We start from the raw sequence: 21669 nt of genomic DNA, 5'->3' as shown, positions 1-21669 counted from the left end.
GGTGCTGTCACCATAGCCTGCAGGCTGGTCCCCCTACAGGACGCCCTCTCTAATCTCTTCCACGCCGCTCCTTCCTCCTCTCCCATCCACTTACTCACCATTGAAATATTAGCGGCCCAATAATACTCACTTAGGCTCGGTAGTGCCAGCCCCCCCCTATCCCTACTACGCTGTAAGAATCCCTTCCTCACTCTCGGAGTCTTCCCGGCCCAAACAAAACCCATGATACTCTTTTCTATCCTTTTGAAAAAAGCCTTTGTGATCACCACCGGGAGACACTGAAACACAAAAAGGAATCTCGGGAGGACCACCATCTTAACCGCCTGCACCCTCCCTGCCATTGACAATGCTACCATAGCCCATCTCTTGAAATCTTCCTCCATCTGTTCCACCAACCGCGTCAAATTTAGCCTGTGCAATGTGCCCCAATTCTTAGCTATCTGGATCCCCAGGTAACGAAAGTCTCTTGTTACCTTCCTCAAAGGTAGGTCTTCTATTTCTCTACTCTGCTCCCCTGGATGCACCACAAACAGCTCACTCTTCCCCATGTTCAATTTATACCCTGAAAAATCCCCAAACTCCCCAAGTATCCGCATTATTTCTGGCATCCCCTCCGCTGGAACCGCCACATATAGTAGCAGATCATCCGCATATAAAGATACCCGGTGTTCTTCTCCTCCCCTAAGTATTCCCCTCCATCCCTTGGAACCTCTCAGCGCTATCGCCAGGGGCTCAATCGCCAGTGCAAACAGTAATGGGGACAGAGGACATCCCTGCCTTGTCCCTCTATGGAGCCGAAAATATGCCGATCCCCGTCCATTCGTGACCACACTCGCCACTGGGGCCCTATACAACAGCTGCACCCATCTAACATACCCCTCTCCGAACCCAAATCTCCTCAACACCTCCCACAGATAATCCCACTCCACTCTATCAAATGCTTTCTCGGCATCCATCGCCACTACTATCTCCGTTTCACCCTCTGGTGGGGCCATCATCATTACTCCTAACAACCTCCGTATGTTCGTGTTCAGCTGTCTCCCCTTCACAAACCCAGTTTGGTCCTCATGAACCACCCCCGGGACACATTCCTCTATTCTCATTGCCATTACCTTGGCCAAGACCTTGGCATCTACATTGAGGAGGGAGATTGGTCTGTAGGACCCGCATTGTAGCGGATCCTTTTCCTTCTTTAAAAGAAGCGATATCGTTGCTTCTGACATAGTCGGGGGCAGTTGTCCCCTTTCCTTTGCCTCGTTGAAGGTCCTCGTCAGTAGCGGGGCGAGCAAGTCCAAATATTTTCTGTAAAATTCAACTGGGAATCCGTCCGGTCCCGGGGCCTTTCCCGTCTGCATGTTCCTAATTCCTTTCACCACTTCTTCTACCGTGATCTGTGCTCCCAATCCCATCCTTTCCTGCTCTTCCACCTTGGGAATTTCCAGCCGATCCAAAAACTCCATCATTCTCTCCCTCCCATCCGGGGGTTGAGCTTCATACAATTTTTTATAAAATGTCTTGAACACTTCGTTCACTCTCTCCGCTCCCCGCTCCGTCTCTCCTTCCTCGTCCCTCACCCCCCCTATTTCCCTCGCTGCTCCCCTTTTCCTCAATTGGTGTGCCAGCAATCTGCTCGCCTTCTCTCCATATTCATACTGTACACCCTGCGCCTTCCTCCATTGTGCCTCTGCAGTGCCTGTGGTCAGCAAGTCAAATTCCACATGCAGCCTTTGCCTTTCCCTATACAGTCCCTCCTCCGGTGCTTCCGCATACTGTCTGTCCACCCTCAAAAGTTCTTGCAACAACCGCTCCCGTTCCTTACTCTCCTGCTTCCCTTTATGTGTCCTTATTGATATCAGCTCCCCCCTAACCACCGCCTTCAATGCCTCCCAGACCACTCCCACCTGAACCTCCCCATTGTCATTGAGTTCCAAGTACTTTTCAATGCATCCCCTCACCCTTAAGCACACCCCCTCATCCGCCATTAGTCCCATGTCCATTCTCCAGGGTGGACGCCCTCTTGTTTCCTCCCCTATCTCCAAGTCTACCCAGTGTGGGGCATGATCCGAAATGGCTATAGCCGTATATTCCGTTCCCCTCACCCTCGGGATCAATGCCCTACCCAACACAAAAAAGTCTATGCGTGAATAGACTTTATGGACATAGGAGAAAAACGAGAACTCCTTACTCCTAGGTCTACTGAATCTCCATGGGTCCACCCCTCCCATCTGCTCCATAAAATCCTTAAGCACCTTGGCTGCTGCCGGCCTCCTACCAGTCCTGGACTTCGACCTATCCAGCCTTGGTTCCAACACCGTGTTAAAGTCTCCCCCCATTATCAGCTTTCCGGTCTCTAGGTCTGGGATGCATCCTAGCATTCGCCTCATAAAATTGGCATCGTCCCAATTCGGGGCATACACGTTTACCAACACCACCATCTCTCCCTGTAATTTGCCACTCACCATCACGTATCTGCCCCCGTTATCCGCCACTATAGTCTTTGCCTCGAACATTACCCGCTTCCCCACTAATATAGCCACCCCCCTGTTTTTCGCATCCAGCCCCGAATGGAACACCTGCCCTACCCATCCTTTGCGCAACCTAACCTGATCTATCAGTTTCAGGTGCGTTTCCTGTAACATGACCACATCTGCTTTAAGTTTCTTAAGGTGTGCGAGTACTCGTGCCCTCTTTATCGGCCCGTTAAGCCCCCTCACGTTCCACGTGATCAGCCGAGTTGGGGGGCTTCCCACCCCCCCCCTTGCCGGTTAGCCATCATCTTTTTCCAGCTTCTCGCCCAGTTCCCACGCGGCTGTATTTCTCCCAGACGGTGCCCCCCCGCCCATCCTTTCTCGTACCCACTCCCCCCTTTCCCCAGCAGCAGCAACCCAGTAATTCCCCCCTCCCCCGCTAGACCCCCCGCTAGCGTAATTACTCCCCCCATGTTGCTCCCAGAAGTTAGCAAACTCTGGCTGACCTCGGCTTCCCCCCGTGATCACGGCTCGCCCCGTGCGGCACCCCCTCCTTCCTGCTTCTCTATTCCCGCCATAATTATCATAGCGCGGGAACCAAGCCCGCGCCTCTCCCTCGGCCCCGCCTCCCATGGCCAACGCCCCATCTCCTCTCCCTCCCCACCTCCCCCCATCACCACCTGTGGGAGAAAGAAAAGTTACCATACCGCAGGATTAATCATACAATCCCTCTTCGCCCCCCCCCCCCCACTCGTCCCACCACTTTGTCCAAACGTTCATTTTCGTAGTCCAATCATTCCAATTTTTCTTCTACAATAAAAGTCCACGCTTCATCCGCCGTCTCAAAGTAGTGGTGCCTCCCTTGATATGTGACCCACAGTCTTGCCGGTTGCAGCATTCCAAACTTTATCTTTTTTTTGTGAAGTACCGCTTTGGCCCGATTAAAGCTCGCCCTCCTTCTCGCCACCTCCGCACTCCAATCTTGATAGACGCGGATCACCGCGTTCTCCCATTTACTACACCGAGTTTTCTTCGCCCATCTAAGGACCATTTCTCTATCCTTAAAACGGAGAAATCTCACCACTATGGCTCTGGGAGCTTCTCCTGCTCTCGATCCTCGCACCATAACTCGGTATGCTCCCTCCACCTCCAACGGACCCGTCGGGGCCTCCACTCCCATTAACGAGTGCAGCATCGTGCTCACATATGCCCCGACGTCCGCCCCCTCCACACCTTCAGGAAGGCCAAGAATCCTCAAGTTGTTCCTCCTTGCGTTATTTTCCAGTGCCTCCAACCTCTCCACAGATCGTTTCTGGTGTGCCTCCTGTATCTCCGACTTCACCACCAGGCCCTGTATGTCGTTTTCATTCTCTGCTGCTTTCGCCTTCACGACCCGAAGCTCCTGCTCCTGGGTCTTTTGTTCCTCTTTCAGCCCTTCAATCGCCTGTAATATCGGGGCCAACAACTCTTTCTTCATTTCCTTTTTTATCTCCTCCACGCAGCGTTTCAAGAACTCTTGTTGTTCAGGGCCCCATATGAAACTGCCACCTTCCGACGCCATCTTGGTTTCTGCTTGCCTTCCTTGCCGTTGTTCCAAAGGATCCGCTGCAATCCGGCCACTTTCCTCTCCTTTTTCCATCCGTGTCCAGGGGGAACACCCTTCTGGTTTACCGCACGGTGTTTTCAGCCGTTAAAATTGCCGTTGGGGCTCCTATCAAGAGCCCAAAAGTCCGTTTCACAGGGAGCTGCCGAAACGTGCGACTCAGCTGGTCATCGCCGCACCCGGCTTCAAATACATTTCTGATTAGTGGATAAAATAAAAGCTGGGGGGAGGGGTTAAAAGAGACAATCCTCAAATACTTCTATGGCATATCGTAGCTGCACATCAGTATGCTCAGAGGCATGAAAAGTCACACATGCGCTCAAAGTGCTGATTCAGGAAATCACTCTTACAGTCTTAGGACAGCCTTTTTGTGGGGCTAAAGATAGAGCACAAAAAGAAGCCCTATGGCCCATTCTGTCCGCCATCAAGCACCTATCTATTCTAATCCAATTTTCCAACACTTGGTCCGTAGCCTATTCATTAAATGTTCATTAAACGCATCTTAAATGTTGGGTGGAAATCAGTGGAAGTTTATTGTCACCATTACTGAGACTAGCTTTATATTCCAGATGGTATTTGAACCCATGTTGCCAGAACGTTAACCTGGGCTAACATCCAGTGGGGCCCATGGCGTGAGTGGTGGCATGTTTGGTGGCTCCCGATCAAAGTGGATTTTGTTCCTTCCCCACCCGATGGACACCCCCCCCCCCCCCCCCCCCCCCCAAGCAGAGGAAAGAGGCTATGGAAGACCTGGCTAAGGTGGTGGAGCAGCTCAGAACTGCGATTGAGAGAGAGGGGCAGAGATTGGAGGCTCAGGGCCTGGCGATTCAGAAAGTGGAGGCGGCGGTTGGGGAGCACGAGAAGCGGATGGCCTTGTTGGAGACGGAGTTGGGAATGGTTCTGGACAGCCAGGAGAGGCTGAGAGAGAAATTGGAAAACCTGAAGAATCGCTCTAGGAGACAGAACTTGAGGATCTTCGGGATGCCTGAGGCTTCGAGGGAGCGGAGGCCGCCAAGTATGTGGCGAGGATGCTGGAGGGGTTGATGGGGGAGGAAACCTTCGTCCTGCCCCTTGAAGTTGATAGGGGGCAGAGGGCGCCGAGGAGATTGCAGGTGGGGGAGCCGTCAAGGGCATTGTTTCTTGGACAAATAAGATCTTGAAATGGGGCAGGCAGACCAGGAGGTGCACCTGGTAAGGGAGTGAGCTTCAGGTCTACCAAACTTGGGTGCAGAGTTGGCGAAGGGAAGAGCTGGTTTCAACCAGGGGGTGGGGGAAGCTGGAGGCCTTGGGCGGGGGCCACCATGCTAGCTGGGCTGACTAGTTAATGGAAGTGAAGTGGAGGGTCGTCAGGAGGAAGGCATTTGGGGGGGGGACTTTGCTAGGGGGTGGAAGGGAGGGTTGCTGAGATGGGTGCGGTTGGTGTGGCGCAGTTGGGAAGGGACAGATGGTGGCTGACATCCGAGGGTGGGCCCGGAGGGATGCGTAACGCAGGCTGGGGGCTAGCTCAAGAAGGGGTATGGATGATCGTCATGGGAGGGTGAAGTGGGTTTTTACAGGAGACTCACCTGAAGCTGGGGGGATCAGACGAGGCTGAGGAAGGGATGAATGGGGCAGGTGTTCTATTCGGGGCTGGATATGAAGACGAGCACTGTTGGTGAACAGGAGGGTGGCAGTTTGAGATGAGGAGCATTGAGGCCGATCTGGGGGGGGGGGTAGATATGTGGTCAGTGGGCAACTGGAGGGGATGCTGTTGGTCCTGGTAAACGTTTATGCCCCGAATTGGGATGATCTGGATTTGATGAGGTGGGTTTTGGGGAAGATTCCGGACATGGACACACACACCGGTTAATTATGGGGGGGGGGGGGGGAAAGAGAGACACTTTAATATGGTCCTGGAATGGACCGGGTGAGCGAGGCAGTCAGCAGTGGCTAGGGCGTTGAGGGGGTATGGGTGGTTAGAACAAAGAATACAGCACAGGAACAAACGCTTCGGCCCTCCAAGCCTGTACCGGTCATGATACCACCTTGGACCAAAACCCTCAGCATTTCATAGTGCCGTATCCCTCTCTAGCCATCCTATCCATGTGTTTGTCGAGATGTCTTTTGAACGCCGTTAATGTATCTGCTTCCACAACCTCCCCTGGCAGCGCGTTCCAGGCACTCACCACCCTCTGTGTAAAAAAAACCTGCCTCACACATCTCTTCTGAACTTTGCCCCAAGGACCGTAAACCCATGTCCCCTAGTGACTGACCTGTGGAGGTTTAGGAAGTCAAGGTCGAAAGAGTTTTCATATCTCTCCAATGTACAGCAGGTGTTTGCCAGATCAACTTTTTCATGAGGGATAAGGCACTGCTAACAGGGGTGGGCTGACTCGGGGTATTCGGAGAGCATGGCTTCTGACCACGCGCCGCATTGGGTGGATTTGCGGGTGGTCTAAGGGGTGGCCCAACGACCGCAGTGGAGGGGTGTGTGAGTGGGTGTGGGCTGCCATTTGGGCTATGTGGAGGTGAACGATATGGAGGAGGTCACAGCCGCCAAGTTGTGGGAGGCACTCAAGGCTGTAGCTTGAAGGGAGTTTATTTTGATTCGGGAGGGTGGAGCGGAAGGAGAGGGCAAGGCTGGTCGCTGAGATCTTGAAGGTGGAATGAATGAAAATGAAAATTGCTTGTCACACGTAGGCTTCAAATGAAGTTACTGTGAAAAGCTCCTAGTCGCCACATTCCGGTGCCTGTTTGGGGAGGCTGTTACCGGAATTGAACCGTGCTGCTGGCCTGCCTTGGTCTGCTTTCAAAGCCAGCGATTTAGCCCTGTGCTAAACAGCCCCTAGACAGGAGGTATTCGGTGGCGACGGAGGATGTTGATGAAGGAGAGACAGAGACTCCAGATGGAGTGTGAGTTATTGTCTACAGGAAAGGCGGTGAGGCAGTTGCGGAGGACCAGAGGGGCAGGTTACGGGTACGGGGTGAAGGCGATTCGGATGCTGGCCCATCAGTTGAGGAAGTAAGCAGTGGCAAGGGAGATCGGTAGAGTGAGGGTGAGGGGGTAAGGTGGTGATGGACCTGGAGGGGATGAATGGGGTATTTGGGGCCTTATATAGGAGGCTCTAAGAATCGGAATCCCCGATGGGGGAAGAGGGGATGAAGCGGTTGGAGTTTCCCCAAGGTGGAGGAGTGGTGGGTTCAGGGCTTGAAGGCCCCAATTGGCTGGGGGAGGTGGTAGATGACATGGGGGTGATGCAGGTGGGGCCGGATGGGTTCCCAGTAGAGTCTTATAAAAAGTTTGAGGCGGAGCTGGGGCCACTGCTGGTGAGGACGTACCATGAAGCGAGGGAGAGGGGAGAATATCCCCTACTTTATCGCAGGCTTCCATCTCCCTGATTTTAAAAAAGGAAAAGGACCCGGAGCAGTGTGGGTCAAACTGCTCGATATAGTTATTGAATGTCAAGTTACCGCCGAAAGTGCTTGCGCCGCGGATTGAGGACTGCTTGGCGGGGGTGACAGGGGAGGATCAGATGCATTTTGTGGAGGGAAGGTAGCCATTGGTGAATGTGCAGAGGTTGCTTAATGCGATTATGATACCCTCGGAGGGGCAGGAGGTTGAGGTAGTGGTGGCGATGGACGCGGAGAAGGTTTTTGACTGGGTGGAATGGCCGTATCTATTTGAGGTGCGAGGGAAGTTCAGGTTCAGACAGGGGTTTGTGGATTGGGTTTGGCTGCTGTACAAGGCCCCAGTGGCAAGCATGCGGACGAACCAAGAGAGTTTGGGGTACTTTGGGCTTCATCGCGGGACGAGGCAGGGATGCCCCGCTCGCCCTGAGGTTGTTCGTCTTGGCGATAAGCGCTTCGGGCGCTGAAGGATTGGAGAAGAATTGAGCCAGGTAGGGGAGGGGGATACACCCCGAACATCGAGCTCTGCTGTATGCAGATGACTTGTTATATATTTGGGACCCGTTGGTCAGCATTGGGGTGTTTATGGAGCTCTTGGGGGAATGTGGCCGATTTTCGGGATATAAATTGAACATGGGAAAGAGTGAGGTGTTCCGGAACAATGCCAGAGGGCAGGAAAGGAAAGGAGATTAGGGAGCTGCTGTTTAGGGTGGTGGGGTGAGCTTCAGGTCCCTTGGTATTCAGGTGGCGCGGAGCTGGGCCCAGTTGCATAGACAGAACTTGGTCCAATTGGTGGAGGGGATGAAGGTGAATTTTAAGAGGTGGGGCGAGTTGATCCAGCACCCCATTCACCACTGTAAACAGTTGTGCTGGATGAGGCACTACACTGGTTACAAAGGGTTCTTTTCTCTCGGGGGGTTGCACCGAATATTTTTAAGGTGGAAATTTGTTTCAGCAAGGGAATCAGGTTATCGGGGGTAGATGGGAATGTGAAATTCAAACACACAAGCAGACCAGCCATGGTCTTTGTGAATGGCAGAGCAGGCTTGAACAGCCTATTTCTGTTCCCATTTTGTAGTAAGTGACAGGGGATAGAAACTGAACATTTTTCAGATCTGTAGCATATCTGTTAGGGGGCTGTTAGAGACACCCCATTTTGGAAGAATATAGAGCTGTGAAAGTGTTGATCAGAACTGAGCAGCAAGCATGCACCAGAATACCAATGTCATGTGAGTGTCCCTTTTTTTGTTTAAATATTTTTTTTTCTCCTCCTTTTTCACATTTTCTCCCAAATTTACACCCAACAATAAACAATAATCAGTAACAAATGTAATGTCAATCCCCATATCAATAACAACGATCCCATCCTCCCACCAAACCCCAGACATTGGCCCGCATGTTAACATAAACAAATGCCAAAAAGGAACCAGGAATCACCCATAGTCACCATTAACACACACAGACGTTTTAGTTGCTGTGATATGAAGAGTCTCAAGTTCTGTTCCTTTTTCACAAACACACATTTATTTCACTCCAACAACCTTTGCACAAAACTCTAACTATACATCACCTGACAGAGGGCACCTGAAGCCCCTTTACATATGTGTCAATTAATGGATACTTAACATAAATGAGACAACTAATTGCATTTTTAGTTTGGCCAATGCTTTATTTGCTCTTATTATGTCTTCCACTTTGGGATATTCATTTTTGTACTCAACTCTAAGACATCAAAACTCACATCCGGTCTAGTCTGTCTACCTAACCCGTTCAGTTGCCCAATTAAACTTTGCAGTTGCTCTTTTTCGATCTTTGAAACCATTGCGTCTTTTTGTGAAACTCGGCCACGACTAATTGCTATTGGGCTGATGGTTTCCAAATAAGATTACTGGGGTAAAGTTGCCCCTAACTTAGTCTGTCCAATTTCCAGTCCAATATATTTAAATGCACCGGAAGCCTGACTTCCAACCCGGAATTCTTTCCTCAAACCAGAGATTACAATAGCTTCAAAATCACTAGTCCAACCCCACAAAAAATTATCGACATGCATCATAAAAATGCCAGAAAGATTTCCTTTATGGTGCCAGTAAAACATTGCAGGATCTGCTTTCAACTGGCAACAGCGTAACTTTAACAAAACTGACCTTACCGAAAAATACCAGACTCTAGATGCATCATTTAATCCATATACACATTTGTTCAACTTCCAGAGTACCCCTTCTGTGTTAGCAGCTTCTTTAGGAGGACGGAGAAAAATATCTCTCTGGAGCTGATGCCCCTGCAAAAAGGCAGCTTTTATATCTATAGATTTGCATTCCCATGCCTTAGTGGCTAATGGAGCCAAGAAGGTCTTTAAAATAACCCTTCCTGCTGTAGGTGAATCTACCCTTAAATCCAGATTTTCTAAGTTTTCTTCAAATCCCCTTGCCACGAGCCTGGCCTTTGCCTTATAAGTTCCATCCGGAAGAACCTTTTCCGTGCAAATCCATCTGTGGGATAGAGCTCTTTGTCCCCTATCCGGTACTTCCATGTACACCAAATTCACGTCAACTATGCAGTTCTTGCTGTTTAGCATCTTTGATAACTTTTCATATAATTTATTGGAAGCCACCAAAATCTCACGTGCATGTGGGTTTCTACTCCTATTAGTATTCGTAGTCTACTCATGTTCCGATACCTTGATAAATTACGTCCCCTCTCCCGCCTGGTAACTTGTTCTATCCTGCTACTGCTTGATCTTTCCTATCTGCTGTGGGATGTCTTTTCAAAATTCTCGACCTTTTCCTGCGAACCTGTTCACTAACCGATGTACTATCTGAACTGGCACTGCGTTTCTGTGACCTCCATTTTTGAACGTCGTGTTCCCAATCCATTGTCTGAACTCCCTCTCCTGAATGCTGTACATTCGACCAATGTTTATACTTTCCAGTGGCCTTCCCTGCTCTAATAACAGTTGCATCCTTCCATTGACTAGGCCCTTCAGGCAAGTATGTCACTTTTGTACCAACTTTTGGTAGCTGTCCTTTCGGAAAAATGGCCTTATCCCAGATCTTAAGGTCCACAGCCACAATGTCATTAAAAATCCCTGGCCAAAGGTAGGGTTACTATCGGTCATGCTGGTGTCCTTCTGAACTTCCTACAAACTTCACAGCAATCACTAACCTGTTCTATCAGCTTAGTATAGTTTTCATCCCTTACCCCTGCATCCTTTAATAAATTTTTCAGCCTCCGAGGAGACGGATGTGCAAAATTGCCTATGTAGTTTTAATACAACAAGCTATTTATCAGCGAAAGTCCCATTTTCAACTGCCATTAACACATCCTTAACCACTCTACTCGAAATATTATTTGTCAGTAATGGAATACAAGTGTCCCGACTGTGTAAATTGTAAGTCCACCGTCTTCCCAAAAACTGCTGCCTTATCCTGTTCCATATCCAGTTTCATGTGTGCTTTCTTCATCGACGGTCTGCTCAGAAGCAAAGGTATCTCACTTGATACAACATTCGTGCTAATGAAATGATTCACTCCGGCAATATTGCAAGGGATCACTACTCTTTTCAGCAACTTCAGAGTATTATCATCCCCAAACCTGAAACTTGTGGAACTTTCAAATTCCTTCACCTCGTTATGACTTTCAGCATTCAAGGAGTCCAGGTAACATTTTAACCAGTCAATTCCGCACACAGAAGATGTGCAGCCACTGTCCAATCCAGCACAATTGAAGGATTCTGCAACCAACACCCTCATTACCGGCGTAAAACTGCTCGTTAATAGGAGAATGTCTTCTCTCTGGTCACTATCTTTTTCCTCTTCTGACTCTTCCGTGTCATGTGTCGCTTCAAACACTCGATCATAACGTTTTGGACGGTTGAAGACATAATGGTATCGCGAGTCACATCGAAAACATTGATTTATCATGCCCCGTGCATTTCTGGGGTTCATCTTCCTATTGTAAGTTCTAACTGGGTTTCTGTCTTCATAATTTACTTGTCTTGATCTCCTTCTATAGTCTTGGGCCCTGTTCGTAGCCATACAATTTTGCCATCCTGTTAGTAGTGTATCTTCCATATTCTGCCTTACTGCAGGCTGACCTATTTGGGTCATCAGAGCCATCGGAATCGAATGTTTCCCCAGAAACTTTTGTAAAGCTTTTGTCATCTGTTCGAATAAGGTATCCTTATCAGTAAACTGAACTCCTGTCAAAACCAGGAGCCTATCCATGTTGCTCACTCTAGCACAGTCAAGTAATTTAAAGGTCAACACAGACTGTGGAAATTCCAGGTTGTGTTTCTGCAGCCTTTTATATAGTCTGCCAAATTCCATTATATAGTCTTCCATGGAGATATCCTCCATTTTCCGGAACTTGTCAAAATCCAACCATGCTTCATACGCACTTAATAAGTCATCTTTCTTATAAATCCCTTATCCATATAATGTAATAAAGTCTCCAGACCTTCTTCTGAGTCTAACTCTTCCAATTCCAGCTCAGAATGCACTTTGTTTCGGATTTTACTGCCATATGGTAGAGAAAGAGCCAATGCCATACCTGGTTTTCTCTTTCCCAAAGCAGTTACCTTAGTCCACATAACTACTGCACTTCTCCATTGGTCGTACGATTCCCTTTCAGAAAATAAGGGAGGATAGTCATATCCAGCCATCTTTATCCTCGGTTCAGCCATATATCCCTTTTTGTTTTCTTCTTTTCTCACTCACTCCTTGGTTTGATCTGGAAAAGTTATATCTTTCAACCCTTCACATTTACACAGCAACCATCCTCTGCTACCAATTGTTAGATGTTTCAGTTGCTGTGATATGAAGAGTCTAAAGTTCTGTTCCTTTTTCACAAACACACATTTATTTCATTCCAACAGCCTTTGCACAAAACTCACTATACATCACCTGAGAGGCCACCTGAAGCCCCTTTACATATCAGTGTCAATTAATGGATACTTAACATAAATGAGACAATTAATTGCAATGTCTCTTAACCCATTACTTAACAACAGCCCCCCTCCCCCCAAGCACCCAACCCCCCTAATGTTCGATGTGATCCAATTCTCGAAAGTGCATAACGAATAACGCTCATGAATTGTAGAACCCCTCCATTCTTCCCCTCAGTTCAAATTTGACTTTTTCAAGCGCCAAGAATTAAAGCAGGTCCCCGCACCACGCCAGGGCACAGGGTGGAGAGGTTGATCTCCACCCTAACAGCTTTGGGCGATCAACGAGGCGAAGGCTACAACATCTGCCTCCGCGGCCGTTTCCAACCCCGGCTGCTCCGACACCCCGAATATGGCCTCCCGAGGGCCCGGGTCCAGTTTCACGTGCACCACTTTAGAGATTACCCTAAAAACCTCCTTCCAGTAATCCTCCAGTTTTGGACAGGACAAAAACATACAAACGTGGTTCGCGGGGCAACACACATCTTCTACTCCCATAAAGAGCCGGTTCATCCTAGCCCTTGTAAGGTGCGCTCTGTACACCACCTTCAGCTGTATCAGCCCCAACCTCGCACACGAGACGGAGGCGTTCACCCTCCGGAGCACCTCACACCAGAACCCCTCCTTCATACCCTCTCCAAACTCTTCCTTCCAATTTCCCTTGATCCCTTCTAGTGGCGCCTTCTCCTTCTCCAAATTAGCCCCGTAAACCGCCGATACTACCTCCTTCTCCAGTCCCCCTGTCGTCAGCACCTCCTCCAGCAATGTGGAAGCCGGCTCCACTGGGAAGTTCTGTATCTCTGTTTTGGCAAAGTCTCGAACCTGCATGTATCTGAACATTTCCCCCTGCTCCAGCCCGTACTTCGCTCCCAGCTCCTTCAATCCCGCAAAACCTCCAAGAAATAAATCTTTTAGTGTCCTAATTCCTTTCTCCTCTCATCTCCAAAAATTTCCATCCCACTTCCCTAGCTCAAACCTGTGGTTTTCCCAAATCGGCATTTCCCTTGACCCTGTCCCCAACCCGAAGTGCTGTCGAAACTGCCTCCAAATTCTCAACGAAGCTATGACTACCGGACTCCCTGAGTATCTCCCCAGGGACGTCGGGAACGGTGCGGTCGCTAGCGCCTTCAATCCCGACCCCCTACACAAACTCTCCTCCATTCTGACCCATTGGGAGTCAACCCCTCTGACCCAGCTCCGTACCTTCTCCACATTCGCCGCCCAGTAATAATACATCAGGTGCGGAAGACCCAAACTCCTTGCCTGCCTTCCTCTCTGTAGTAGCACCTTTTAAAATTCTGGCCACCTCCCTCCCCATATGAACGAGGTGATCATGCCTTCCATCTCTCTAAAAAATGCCTTTGGCAGGAACATCGGCAGGTATTGAAAAATAAACAGAAATCGTGGCAACACATTCATTTTAACCGCCTGTACCCGACCCGCCAGTGACAGAGAGGAGACCATCCCATCTTGCCAGGTCAGCTGTTAAAAAAAAAAAATTTAGATTATCCAATTCATTTTTTCCAAGGGGCAATTTAGCGTGGCCAATCCACCTCCCCTGCACATCTTTGGGTTGTGGGGACGAAACCCACGCAAACACAGGGAGAATGTGCAAACTCCACACGGATAGTGACCCAGAGCCAGGACTGAACCTGGGACCTTGGCATCGTGAGGCAGCAGGGCTAACTCATTGCGCCACCGTGCTGCCCCTGCCAGATCAGCTTTCACTCTCCCCACCAAACTAGAAATGTTGTACCTACGGAGCGCCCCCCCAATTTCGGGCAAATGTGAGTGTCCCTTAAAAAAAGGTTTTGATCTTGCCAAATGGCTTGTAGCACGGCTTCAGTGATGTCATTTGTGGGTGGAGCCGGTCTGTGAGGTGACAAGGGGATTAGGTTTTTGGGTTTCAGTTATGGTTTGTTGGTTTGGACTGCAGAATAGCAGTGTTTTCCCTGTTTTTATTATAAAAGCTGTTCCAGTGATCTGAAAGCACATTGGGTGTGGCAAACTGCCGTGGTAAGTTTAAAGATAGAGTTGCGTTCCGGAAGGAGTTTTCAATCTGCTGGTTGGGAGCTGGGTCTCAGGGAAAGGACCAGTCCCATTCAAGTGAGATTACAGTGTACTGGGCCACGCCCTTGAAAGGGGCTCTGGTTTTATTGGATTTTGTATTGAATTGGAACAGCTACTAAGGGGGATTCATTAAGGGTTATATACATAGATTACTGTAGCTGTTGTTTTCTTTATGTTTGTAATTGATAACAAATTCTTGCTGTGTTTTATATATGTTCACTACATTCTTATAATAAACTTTATTTTAATAAAAGTGCAGAGGAAGTCTGATGAATCACACCTGAAGTGAAGGTTTTTGTGCTCATCCTAGCCAAATTCAACATAAAGTTATAGGTCAGGTGAACTTCATAATACACTTTGGAGTTTCTAAGCCCTGGCCAATAACACCAGGAATAAATGGTTATATTATTGAACAAATAAAGGCTTAAATTTTTTAAAAATTCACTATTAACTAATTTAATAAAAAATTTAATTCACTAATTCACGGAGGAAGAAACTGAATTTTCAAAAATATGAAAGGTTTTGAGAAATTAAATAGTAAAAAGTTGTCTTCACTGATTTGCAAATTAATAAGGCAAATAATTCGGAATAAAACTAGAAGCTGATGGGTGGGTGGGAGGGGATGGTGAGGGGGGGGGGGGGGGGGGGAGGGAGGGAAAGAGAATCTTAAAAAATCTAAGCAGTCATTTAATGTTATAAGTCTTGTATAGTTTCCCTGATATGGATGTGAGACAATGAGAGTTTCAAAGAGAAACAAATGATGCCACACCTCTGCTATTTCACCACAAATCTTCATCCGTTTGTGTTGTCAAGCTTTAAGTCTGGTAAATCTTTTAATAGTTTCCTTAATATTTAAACATACAGCCTCAGGTGGTTCCTTTACTGTGCTATTGGTACTCCACCTGTGTCAATATAGGCAAAATACTAGCAAAGCAACCCTTCCTTATAGTCCTTAAGAGTTCTTTGCTTGCGCACTATTCGATACTTTCTCTCTAAACTCCAACTTGCATCCTGCCTTATAACAGACGTTGATCATCTATCAGCCATGCCATCTGCTGCAGAGGCCCCACGCTCAGGATTTTCTCCGCTGATAATTCCCGTTCTTGGAAAGTTGAATGAGGGAAATGACAAAAACTGAATGTTGTTGGAAAAGATAACAAAAGGCAGAGAACATGACGCAGCTAAAACAAAAATTAGGCAAGGTTCAGATGATAAGGATGTAATGGAGCTATATAGGTGGGCTAAGAGCCTAGGACCAGAAGATTCAAATACAAGTTCAAAATCCTTGAAGCAAGGCTATTAATTATAACAGTACCCCCTCCCTCCTGGGTGTCAAAATGTGGACTGTACTTGAAAAACAGCTGAAGTGGCAACTTATTCATAGAATTTACAGTGCAGAAGGAGTCTGCTTTGGCCCTTGGAAAGAGCACCCCACCCAAACCAACATCTCCAACTCATCCCCGTAACCCAGTCACCCCACCTATCCTTTTTTTGGACACTATGGGCAATTTAGCATAGCCAATCCACCTAACCTGCATATCTTTGGACTGTGGGAGGAAACCGGAGCACCCGGAGGAAACCCACGCAGACATGGGGAGAATGTGCAGACTCTGCACAGACAGTGACCCAAGTGGGAATTGAACCTGGGACCCTGGAGCTGTGAAGCCACTGTGCTAATCACTGTGCGACCGTGCTGCTCTTGAAAGGAGATGGAAAGGACTTGAGTGGTAGTTAACATGGAGAGGGGAAATTAGAGAAAGAAATGAACATTTCTAATAGCAAATCATCACTAGGTGGCGTGAGAGGAGAGGCTATACTGAATAGAGTGGGCTTGATGGACTGGAATAAATTTCTCAAATAACAATGAAGGAATCTCCTGCCAAATCCAGGGAGCTTACTGACATACCTGACAGAGCATTCCGGATGGCTGTATAGGAGCGATATGCGGCTCCCATTTAATCCCTGAGCCATTACTAAATTCCATGGATTCATGGATAATTGGTGTTAACTGGCCCACTAATGAACCTAACTTGCATCCCACCAACAAGGAGAATTCCCGAATTGGGTCCTTCCTGACCAACGTTAGTAGGGAAGGTTTCCCCACTGCCAGCAATCAGGTGCGAGCTTGCGGGCTCAATTCTCCCAGCCCCTCCTTATACCTGCTCCAGTGGGCTCCATTAAACACTGTCCCTGGGCTCAGCCTGGAAATATCGTATCCTCACTCCAAGGCCCATATTATACTAGCCCCAAACATTCCGGGAACAAAAATTTAAATCCTGCAACACTAAAGTGGATATATGCATCTTTGGATATTAGAATGAAGGAGACACAAAGCCAGTGGAAATCCAGGAAATAACAAAACGGAGGAATTTTTAACCCCCAAAAATGAGGACTTTTGTGGATACGCATTTGTACAGTGCATTGCTAAATCTGTTTTTTTATGTTTGGCACGTAGAAATAAGCCATTCAGCCTACTGTATCTGTGCTGGTCTTTGAAGAGTTATCCAATTCGCCCTATTCCTCTGCCCATCTCTACCGTTGCAAATGTCACCTTTTCAAGTATATATCAAATAACGTTTGAACGCTAGTACACGCGCACACACGGAAAACACTGCATTTTATGGCAGTTGGGTCACAGTAATCTTTCTGCTGGCTTTGCTCATTATTAGTGAGCATGCATGAACAGGCACTGGGTGCTTTACGCAGAAACGTCCAGGGCCTTGTGAGCCAGCTAGCAGGCTATCCTTTCAGAATGGGGAAAGAAAGTTGCCGCAAAAAAAGAGGAAAAATAATTAATGCAAAGTTACTTCCAACAGAATAGCAGTGGTATACTTCATTCACCCTACTACTCAAACACAAAAGTGATAGACACTTCTGTAACAGGTTCTACAAATACATGTGAAAAATCAAACGACAGATGTTTTTGTTCATTCTTTCACAGGGTAAGAGTGGTGCTGGCTAGACCAGCATTTATTGCCCATCTCCAATTACATTTGAGATGGATTTACATCAATGCTCCTGTAATTCTGTCCAACACTCAAACCCAGTCAGAGTATAGCTGCTAATCTATTAGTTTGTGAGATAATTAAGCAGGCGAGGAATCATAGAATCAGAATTCCTACAGTACAGAAGGAGGCCATTTGGCCCATCGAGTCTGCACCGACCCTTCAAAAGAACACCCCACCTAGGCCCAATCCCCGCAACCCTATCTAACCGTTGGACATTAAGGGGCAATTTAGCATGGCCAATCCACCCAACCTTCACATCTTTGGACCCGGAGGAAGCCCACGCAGACACGGGGAGAACGTGCAAGCTCCACACAGACAGTCACCCGAGGCAGGAATTGAACCCGGGTCCCTGGAGTTGTGTGAGGCAGCAGTGCTAACCACTGTGTTAAAATAGGCTAAACTAACTAACTTGGTATCCACAAAGTTTCAAAATACACTTGAGCAAGCACAAAATTACCTTTTGTTTTTTTTGATGATCTTGTAAGAGGAGGAGAGAAGGTGTAAGCATCCTCTTCTGCTAAAATCATTGCCTGTGATTCACAGCCTTTACTCGGTCTCCTTCTAGTTGGTTTGTGGGTAAAAGTTACTGTAAGCTGTTCCTCTTGCCCATCATCCTCGATATCATCTTTAGTTATAGGATTTGGTGTTTCTTTGCTTGAAACAGGCTTCTTCCTCCTTGTTGCCTGAGAATCAGCAGGCAGGGTTACCTTAACATTTGAACTCAGTTCAGCAATGTTTTCTAGTGCCACAAGATGGGCATCTTTGGCCCTGCTTCTTGTAAGTCTGCTGGGTGTGGGTGGCACAAGCATTTGTTCATTAATCTCAAATGTTGAAAGTCGGTCGCTTAGTAGGGCATGAACTTCAGAGAGTTTGCTATTTTTCTTCCTCGTGGAACAAGAAATAGGAACAATGTTAGCTTGCTGACTTAGTGGTGTTCTTAAAGGATCATGCAAGAGGTGTTCTGTACCTGCTCTAACAGAAAGACTGCTCCTTGTGGCTCTCAGAACAGGAACAGTTTCAGTATGCGGAGTGGGTGGAATTTTGGCAACAAGCAGACTACTTTCCATGACACTCGTTCTACGGGTTTTAGCTTTTCTGGAGGACCCTGAAGTAGGGTGAACAGAGTCAGATCTTTGATCAAGTGGTACATTCTTTGGGTCAGCAAAGTTATTTTTCAGGATCTCAACTACACCTGTAACGGTTCTCCTTGTACTCCTCCTTGGTGTTGCAGTTATTTCAATTTTAGGTTTAACTTTCTGTATTTCCATCAATACCAGTTCCTCATTATCCAGAGCATTGCCTTTGGTCACTTTATTACCGTTGCTTCTTGAGGACCGTGTAGGTGTTGCTACTTGCTTAGTTTGTACAACTTTACCGACATTCTCTTCCAACTTATCGGTTTGTGCTTTCTTCACTTCCTGGCTCTTAAACAAGCTACTTCTCTCATTTATTACTGGGGTATCTACCTGAACAGGCAAGGAGATCAGTTCAGATAATTCTACATCTGACTGGCCTACTTTAAGAACCTCTATTGAGTTATCTGTTTTGGCCACTTTAATCGGTTCAGTCAGATAAGGCAATGCTTCAGCCAAGTTGCATTGATCTTCCAATGGTTCTTGAAGAACCAAAGAATTGTTTTTTGTGCATGCCTGCTCTTCATTTTCAAACGTACTAACCTCCCGAGTCTCTTTATTGGGTTCACTAATTTTAGTTTCCATTGATTCCAATGGAATTATCTTTTCATTCTCAACTGAAGGGGATTGTTGATTTGTCTCTGTAGATGTTAACAGTTCAACAGGCTCATCCTCATCATTGTCTTCTAATATTAAAGTAAAGTTTTCTTGAATGTTATGTTGCTCTGCAACCTCATCAACTTCATAGTCAGCTTCGCTCGCAACCTTTATTGTATTATAGGACTGCCCTGCAAGGTCAGAGCCATCGTCTGCAACAAATACAACTGGTTCATGCTGCTCCAGTTCTGCGGAAGTTACAGGCCAAGGCACTTCTCTTGTGGGATCTGCTTCAAATCCATCGTCAACATCCTGTTATCAGAAGACAGGAGTTTTTGAATAAGAAAACATTTCACAAACGTAATTCCAAATATCATACATTTTAAGCAACGGAATGGAGAGCGGAATTCACTGCAGTTTATTTTAATATACTTATATTAATGGATTACAGTTAAAATGAAAAGTGCGAAAGGTAAGCACTTAAAAATTACATTAATATTTTAAGCTAAACAGTTTGAAAATAGTTTACAACCTTTCCATACAAAGACGTAGGTGGTGAGCCTAAAAGGGAGGAACCACTTGAGTTTGGTCCTCCACAGGATTCACATAAGTTTGTATTCCCTCAGTCTCACAATATAGAATGCTTCATTTTAGAATTACACTGTAATTATTTTGAAAGAGGTGGAGAGGGATTGGGAGCAGACAGACCAAAGAGTTGGAGAAACTTTGTCTGCAAACATGTTTATGCAATGTTTAAATACTTGGTATGAGCTTTGGAGCAGTCAGTAAATCTTTGTTCCAATCATTTTCATGAGATTAATTCTCTGGAGCTCTCCACCTAGCACTAACGCAATGGAGCACAATCAGTGGAAGATTGCAATGGTATAAGCAAAAAGCCACCTCATGATTAGAAGAAATCTGCAATAAATGCGGCCTTGCTATTGTTGCCCACATCCAGAGAACATTAAAAATTAGGAATGATTGGCCAACAATAAGAGAAGTCCAAGGGTAGGGCAAAAACCGATCCACTAACCCGTCGCAAGCACACGTATATAATCAGGAAGGGGACTGTGGTATCTGTATTTCAGCGTTTCCTGTTTCTAATTTACATTAGTGACAGGGGTTCACAAATTGGAGCTAATACCAAACTTGGGAGGTGGTTAATATGGAGGAGATAGTGCAGGTATCACAAATGATTTGGGCAATTTAGCATGGCCAATTCACCTAACCTTCACATCTTTGGGTCCGGAGGAAGCCCATGCAGACACTGGGAGAAAGTGCAAGCTCCACACGGACAGTCACCTGAGGCAGGAATTGAACCCAGGTCCAAAATGAGTAATTGATATCTACCAATACAAGGCTAATTAAGATTCCAGGTCATCAGCAGATAGTCAATTGCACTTCCTATCAAAATTGAAAATTGGCGATTATGTCAACTCACAACAATTTGGAGTGACAGACAATAAAGAACTGGGCGGCACGGTAGCACAGTGGTTATCACAGTTGCTTCACAGCTCCAGCATCCCAGGTTTAATTCCCGGCTTGGATCACTGTCTGTGCGGAGTCTGCACGTTCTCCCAGTGTCTGTCTGCGTAGCTTTCCTCTGGGTGCTCCGGTTTCCTCCCACAGTCCAAAGACGGCAGGTTAGGTGGATTGGCCATGCTAAATTGCCCCTAGTGTCCAAAAAAGGTTAGATGGGGTTACTGGGTTAGGGTGGAGATGTGGGCTTAGGTGGGTGCTCTTGCCAAGGGCCGGTGCAGACTCGATGGGCCAAATGGCCTCCTTCTGCACTGTAAATTCTATGATTCTATGAGCAGCAACACTGACGTTTCATGCTTTGAAAGAGATGGAAAGATGCATATGCTGCTACCAAGAGGTCCTACAACTTCATCTATTTTGGAAGCAAACTTTTCCGCTGTATGAAGATTGAGGAACAGCTTGTACAATTATACACATTGTAAAGTTCAAAGAATACATAAAAGTAGTCTGATAAATGCTCACCTGCAAATGCTGAGTGTTTACAGGAAGCAAAGCGGTAAGTGGTTCATCCAGCATAAACGCAGCATTATCATGCACGATTTCAACATCGCTTTCCTCATTTCTTAATAACACAGACTCATTTTCTTCACTTGTCTGTGTATCAGGAATGCCCTCACCATCAACTATCATTACCACAGCTGGAAAAGAAAACGTGTATAAGCGTGCTTGAGCAACAATTCCTGTTTAAACACAAATTAAACTAAATGTTTAATAACTATGAAGCTTTGTAAAGTCACATTAGATGTATGATTGTTTAGCTGTTCTTTACATTTGCATGAGATTCAATACAGAGGTATTTTCCTCCTCCCTGCCCAAATTAAAACTTAGAGCTTCAATAATTTCTGTGGCTCTCAAAAACAGCAATGCAGAAAACTTTTATTTTCCCTTTCTTTAAAACATTATGTGGATCAATTTTTCAATT

General features: G+C 46.8%; 1 protein-coding gene across 3 annotated transcripts in view; it reads right to left on the bottom strand.

Moving 5' to 3' along the window:
• Nucleotides 1-21669, bottom strand: part of ahctf1 (AT hook containing transcription factor 1) — a 148499-nt gene that overhangs the window by 7454 nt on the left and 119376 nt on the right. For all 3 annotated transcript variants that reach the window (XM_072512848.1, XM_072512856.1, XM_072512853.1), the window contains 2 exons: nt 21210-21385; nt 17936-19520 (listed from right to left, as the gene is read on the bottom strand). In XM_072512848.1, the coding sequence (XP_072368949.1) occupies nt 17936-19520; nt 21210-21385 (1761 nt within the window). The remainder of the gene's footprint in view (nt 1-17935; nt 19521-21209; nt 21386-21669) is intronic.

The sequence above is a fragment of the Scyliorhinus torazame genome, chromosome 1, assembly GCF_047496885.1.
Source record: "Scyliorhinus torazame isolate Kashiwa2021f chromosome 1, sScyTor2.1, whole genome shotgun sequence".
Taxonomy (NCBI): domain Eukaryota; kingdom Metazoa; phylum Chordata; class Chondrichthyes; order Carcharhiniformes; family Scyliorhinidae; genus Scyliorhinus; species Scyliorhinus torazame.
This window is presented reverse-complemented; position numbering and strand designations above follow the sequence as displayed.